General features: G+C 36.7%; 1 protein-coding gene across 2 annotated transcripts; it reads right to left on the bottom strand.

Moving 5' to 3' along the window:
- Positions 1-2,476: 2,476 nt before the first annotated feature.
- On the bottom strand, positions 2,477-6,141 carry LOC131049468 (ACT domain-containing protein ACR9). Of its 2 annotated transcripts, none has more exons than XM_057983524.2 (7): positions 5,908-6,141; positions 4,993-5,547; positions 4,181-4,399; positions 3,984-4,089; positions 3,357-3,783; positions 2,964-3,248; positions 2,477-2,794 (listed from the first exon to the last, which is right to left on the bottom strand). In XM_057983524.2, the coding sequence occupies exons 2-7, from the start codon at positions 5,147-5,149 to the stop codon at positions 2,651-2,653; spliced, it is 1,338 nt and encodes a 445-aa protein (XP_057839507.2). In that variant the 5' UTR covers positions 5,150-5,547; positions 5,908-6,141; the 3' UTR covers positions 2,477-2,650. The 2 variants fall into 2 exon arrangements, with proteins under 2 accessions (XP_057839507.2, XP_057839508.2); XM_057983525.2 differs by lacking the exon at positions 5,908-6,141 and adding an exon at positions 5,689-5,826.
- Positions 6,142-6,757: the final 616 nt, after the last annotated feature.

Here is a 6,757-nt window from a genome sequence, read left to right as displayed (position 1 = left end):
TCTCTGTCAAATAACTAATTTAAACTTTCAGAAAAGGAAGTCTTCAATCCACCCCTGTATAGAAGTGGAAATTTTATGAAAAATTTTGGTATTTGCTTGTTAACAGTCCTTGGAATTTTATTTGAAATTTGCAAAGTTAGAAATACTTGTATGATTTAATTTAAGGCAAACAGTTCCTACCCAATGATCATATTTTACATTGATTTCATAAAACGCAGAACCAAATATCAGTTTCCTGAATGGATGAAGACTACTATTTGTACAAATAAAGTTTTAGCATCTCTGTGCAGTCTTAATCTCAACTTGTGCAAACTATATAATTTTGATCTTTGAAAAAAAATTTGGGTAGAAAATTCAAGAGAGAAGGCCCTGCTAAACAAACTAACAAAAGCTCACTATAAACTTAAGCATTACAATAAATAGGCATTGCTACTTATTGGAGAGCCATACCCTGTAAGTTTCAGAGGGCAAGCTAGAAGTGAGAAGGCATCAAACAATGAATGGCAACATGTTAATTTATTAAACAGACAAATTTATCAGACTACACAAATATCTTCAGCAGCCACCGAAATGAATTTTGAAAAAGATGTGACTGCTATGGACGGGATTTCTTTCACATGCCATTAATAAAAGAGGTAGATCAGATTGCTCTGTATATAAAAAATGCTAATTGGAAGAAACTGCCCCAAGAATGTTTCTGAATCAAGTTATTTCTCAACTGCATGCTAAGGACTCTAAAATGACTCATGTTGTAAATCTAAACTGAAAAGCTAAAACCCATTAATTAATTTAAACCTACCAATCTCTCAGTACAGCTAAGCATAGTTTGAAGACTCGTGGACTCACCACGGACTCGCGAGTCAAATGACTCCACGAGTCGACTCGCCAAGGACTCGTGAGGCAAGTCCTGGCGAGTCTTTTGCAGAGACTCCTGCGACCCAATTATGACGCCCAGCAACATTAAAAAGTGATTTGTTTTTGCATTTTTTCGTTCATTTGCCTTTCTTTCTTGGTGAAAACAGGTTTGTAGGGTTTGAAGGAGGAGAGCAAAGAAGATTAAATCAGCAAAAGAGATACCACAACACCCACTGCTACTACTTCTAGCTTGACTGAAAAATTGAGCTATATTAGGAGAGGTGCAAAGAGGAAGATGCAGTCTTCTCTTTAGTTTGTTTATTGTTGTTTTTCACATTTGGAGGTGGACATATCATTATATGTAATTTAATCTAATTTAACACTTGGTACCTTTGCACTTCCCTAAGAATATATGGTGCTATGAATCCAGCATGCAGACCAAAATTAATATCATCATCAAGTACCTAAGACGACAACTGCTCCATTCTCATTCTGGAAACTACTAAACTATAAAAGATATTCCCTGGTGGCAGCTACATATATTGGCCTTCAACTTTTTAAATGGATATGTATTTGAATGAAAATGTTTACCTTCCATGTCAGAAGGTGACAAATGCAAACAATAACTAACAATGCAGCATTCAACAAATTCTTACAAACGTACATGGATTGCTGGAAGACCAAAAAGAGTAGCATCTTAAAACTTTTTGATGGTGTTGTGATTTGCAATATGCTCAAAACAACTTGAAATTAAATAGTTCACATTTTACAAGCATACCTTATTGCAAATTTTGAGGTAGGCACTGACCATCCTAACATTCATATGCAAGCTACCTACCAGATTTGTTAGTTAAGGATTTTGCACTTGTTCCTTGTAAACGAGATGTCACCTGTGAGTAAGCCAATACCAGCAGTCAGCCAGTACAACTGTCTTTTATCCATGACTAACAAAATATTCTCATAGAAGACAAGCCAGAGAGATCCATTAATCGAAACTTGAGACCATTGTGCTGAATCTTCTTGAAGGCCATATGCTTCCTGTGAGGACGACTTAGCTATGTCTGCATTTGGAAACGATCAAACAGTCACGACTGTGTGTCTCATGTACAATAAAAGAATCTAGGATGTTCTTGTGGTTCTTCTTCGGTAATATGCTTATAATATGAACAAGGAAATTTATATAAGAATTGTTCGATTATAAAGAATAGAACTGAATCTGCAGGCATATGCACAAACCCAGGAACAAGCAATAAAAAGATTGCATTCGGAGTAAATTACTGAAAATTCTTTTTAATCAAAACATCAAACAATGATTATGTTAAATTGTTAATGAATATAAAAAACATGTTTTGAACCATGCGACTGTTAGCAACAGTATGAACAGATAACTCTAAATTCCTTGATCCAACCTTGCAAAGTCTTTAAAGATGATGTAAAGCCCTTGTTACTTGGGTTCCAAATACCTACCCTTTACAGACAGGTATTTTGTAAATTTCTTAAGCTACTCTCCTTTTGAACCATATTGCAATTTCACGAGATCACCTAATTTTACAGCTATTGTATTTCCAAATTTATCATTTATTCTACAATGAATCATTATGCACATTTTTTATGCCATGTCGCAATAATAAAATAGCCATGATATTCAAATGTTGATTGAAAATCATTAATAGAGATCAATAACTCGCCTTTTGTTCCACATCAATTGTTACAATCCATAGTGGTTTTTTACTTGGAGCATGTCTTGATAGCAAACAACACTTCCAGAAAAAGACTTGTAATACAAAATTCTTTGTCAACCAATCAACATGTTCTCAATGCGTTCTGTTATATGGCTTCTAGTACGACTGCTTTCAAGCAATAGATCTGGCCTATCAACTAAAAGAAATCTGTACACCTCCCATTGGAGGTCACCCATTGCATATCTGACAAGGTCAGCCTACAGAAACATAAAAACATTCCATGGTCATCCTATGTGATAAGGTCAGGTCATTTCATTACTCAACTCCATATAATCTCAAACATAGCAAATAAGAGATGGTTAACAAAATCAGAGTAGCAACATCTGATTCATGTATACAAAAGATAGCATGTTATAATAAACTTACTGTGAAAATACTGATATCTAGTGTCTTTAACACCAATGTTACATCATATAGAACTCTCGGCCTACACCTTCCACATATCTCTACTCGAGATGCAACCAACAGTTCTGTGTCAGGTCCACGATCAACAACCTTCACTCGTACAGGATGGGAAACTTCAATTTCCAGACGAGAACGCAAGCAGGTTTGTTTCTGTGGGTCTATTATCTTCCTTCCATCAGCTTGCAAGATAAACAAATCCACTTCACAGATTCCTTTGGCATTAGTAGAAAGCCGTCCATATGAAATCTGAATGATACAGCAAGAAATTTGTACCACATAAACAGAGCTTTTAGTATTCACCATATAGTTTCAACATTTAATAGCAGCAATATAAAGAGAACTATAAAGAATTACCTGGATATTATAGTCCTTTAAAGTCCTCAATACATCATAAAAAAGACCCTTACGATCTTTACACGATATCTGGAGCAGGGTGTGGGCAGGGCTTAAAGAATTATCAATTGTGACTGAAATTTTGCTGGTGAGAGAGCCATTAGCTTGTATGAAATTAGTAGCCTGTAAACCTTTATTAGCTTGTAAATCTTGAGTAGCTTGTACATTTTTATTAGCATATACACTTTTAGCATCTGTTTCGGAATCTGTTAATGATAATTTGCACAAATCTTCAATAATGGAAGGCCGAAGCAAAGAGAATGATGCACAATCCATGGTCCCAAGATCGGGAACTACACGGATTTCACAGTGCGTAGCAGATTCACCCAGAACAGTTTTTATGCGATTACAAGCTTCAACCTGCCTCTTTTCAGAATGAAGCATATCCCTGTAAGATATAGGCAAATACATAAGCAGACCAAATTTGCACATCTCACTCCTACCAAAAGAGATAAAATCAAGAGCCTCCTTAATCCACACCCCTGGTTGATTGAGGCCCCTCCCTAATACAGTTTGTTGTTGGCATAATCAGGCCCATAAAATGCAGGACAATTGTGCTTACCATGAGACAGAAATCATAATTCTTACCTGTTATCTATGACAAAGAAGAGGTCCATCACTCTGCCATCTGGAGTCGTCGATGCCTTCACCTTCTGAATAGAAAATTCAAGGTCCCACAACACTTGAGACATGTCTGCATCAATTCATGTTTCAATATGTCACTTTTTTAGCCAAATACTTACAACATCAGGGACCAGAAAAATATAAAAGGTGGGACTACCGACCATTTAGAAGACCTGCTCGATCCAACAAAGATATCTGCAAGACATAGACCTTTGGGGGCTTTGGATCTGAATAGATTCCAAAGAAAAGCTGAGCAGGATTAGGGGGACAAATAGATGTAAGGTTCTTCCTGAGCATTGCCCAAGGGAATCTCCGAGGTGACCCAGGGCGCGGCAGGACCCAAAATATCAAATAACACCATTTTCCATCAGTTGACACATCTACATTGTCACAAGTTGATCCCAACTCCTCATCAGACTATCATAATCGCACGAGTATCAAAAGTCCATAACATAATACAACAAAACTACGCTGGTGCACTGTCACATACTTACCCAAAATTCTACCCCTACAACATCAGCAAATCATAAATTTAAAAACATCAAAATTCATATCTGATTACAATAAATCAAAACATCTCCAACATCATAAATTGACCCCAAGTTCCTTTCCAACCACATCAAACAGCCATATTCTAAAGCGCAAATATTCGAGAATTCAACAAATTTATGCATATGCATTGTCAGAATACAATACAGATTCAATCTCTAACACATTACAACGTTAAATACTGCAAAACCAGAAAGAAATAGTAACAAATCCGCAAATCTGGGTTCCCATCTATTTACCCCACATTCAACTCATATCACATCAAAATACAATAGCACTAAAACTCAAAACTATCATGAAGGTTAACCCGATATTACAATGTCTGATTCTGGAAAAATGATATTACATAATGATTCACAACAGAAGCACCAAACGTATGAACATCAAAATTCACAAATGGGATATACAGAATTGTAAATCTTACCTCCTCTGACTACGGTCAAACCATAATCAAAAATTACACGGGCAAAATCGCAAGTGAGACCAATCTTATCAGCACAATTAACTGTGATAACAATAGGATCCCCACTATTCTTCCCAAGCTTGATAGTGACAACCTCGTCATTGAATGGAGCCCCCATTGCGAACCCACAATTATCTTACTTTGAATTAATATAACTCTAAAAGTCCCAATTGTGCACCAGCAGCTGCAATGTGACACAGATTACTATTCAGCTGATCAATCCATCCCAGATCTAAATTATCATTTTTCCCAAGCGCCAAAACCCCCAGTTCCTCAAAAACCTAATCAAATTCAACCAGGCTTGAATTTCTTTTTATTAGCTAAGCAGTGAATCACCAAGAATCTATTTTCCACTGAGTCATGAGGCCCCTGCCAAGCTATTCCTCCCCACATTAGAATCTGGACTTCAAATCTCGCAAATTGTCGGTCAAATGACGCGCATTAATCTAACCCCGCTTGATATCGAGCACAGCCTGGTTTCGGCTCTTCCACGCCAAAACCGTCATTTCCTGGAACCTGTGAAAATCATAAGCAAACCCCTTCAACATGGCGAAATTGACCTCAATTGACACCAATAAATAAATAAATTAAAAACATACAACGACCGCCTCAACACTTCAAACATCCCTCTGCCCAGCGAAAATTCAAATTACATACCATAAGCCCATTACATATGAGTACAATTTCTAACTCTGAACCCTAACAATCCCTAAAAAGAAGCCCAGAACCAAAATAAATAAATAAATCAAAAAACATAATTTGTCTTTTCGAAAGGCCGATGATAATCGAACCCGGGCCCGCGAATTCGGCGGGTAAACTCTCTCAAAAAGAAATTTTCGAACAAAGTCAGTGATGCCATTATTTTCCGTTACATACCTCTACCGAGAAGATCCGTTATATGCGACGGGGCAACTGGATTATTGTCAAATCCTCGTCGTTCTCCAGCAAATGACAGCCAATTTTAGCATCAACGAGCAGAGCCGGGCCAATAATTGAGAGCCGACAGATCCGACAATACCCAGAAATTTAAGGCGAGGGTTTTGAAACGGCAGCTGTATATTTAGGGTGGGAAATTTATGCTTAACGTTGTTTGTTTGTATGAATGCGGGCATTTGAATTTCCCCCGTATAAAAAGGTCGGAGACCTGCCACGTGGACAGAACATTTTCTAATGTGTCAGGAAAAAATGGGAATATAAAATTAGTATTTTTTTCTGATTTAGATGATTAGATGTTTGGTACAAAGGAGACGAAGACTGGTGATTTAATTAGATGGCAGGTCTATTTGTGAAAAAAAAATGTACATGTATATAGGATATAGAAAAGTTGATTTTTTTAAAGGGAAAATAGGATTTGATCGTATGTAATTGGGCTTCATTTGTATGTACAAAATAAGTTTTCTCTTTCTTTTCACTAAAAACACCATACAATACAAAAATACTTTTTGAAGGATTATTATTTTTTTTATTTTTTGTTGATATCTTATGTGTGTTACCCTGACTCCACTCAGACCTCGTGGTCAAGTCACTCTAGAGAAGGCAAGACAAATCTTTTGGACCAATGTAATATTTCATCGCTTGCCCCACGACATACGTAATTGTGAGTCAAAGTTTAAACCTTTGTCGATCATCCATGTCTTCCAACGACTCGATCAACCAATCACACCTTGGGGGCTAAACCATTATTATTATTTAATATGGTATTAGCAGTTGTATTATGTGAAGTGTA

The sequence above is a fragment of the Cryptomeria japonica genome, chromosome 11 (genome assembly GCF_030272615.1).
Source record: "Cryptomeria japonica chromosome 11, Sugi_1.0, whole genome shotgun sequence".
NCBI classification, from domain to species: domain Eukaryota; kingdom Viridiplantae; phylum Streptophyta; class Pinopsida; order Cupressales; family Cupressaceae; genus Cryptomeria; species Cryptomeria japonica.
Note: the sequence above shows the minus strand (reverse complement) of the source record. Positions and strands in the feature narration are given on the sequence as shown.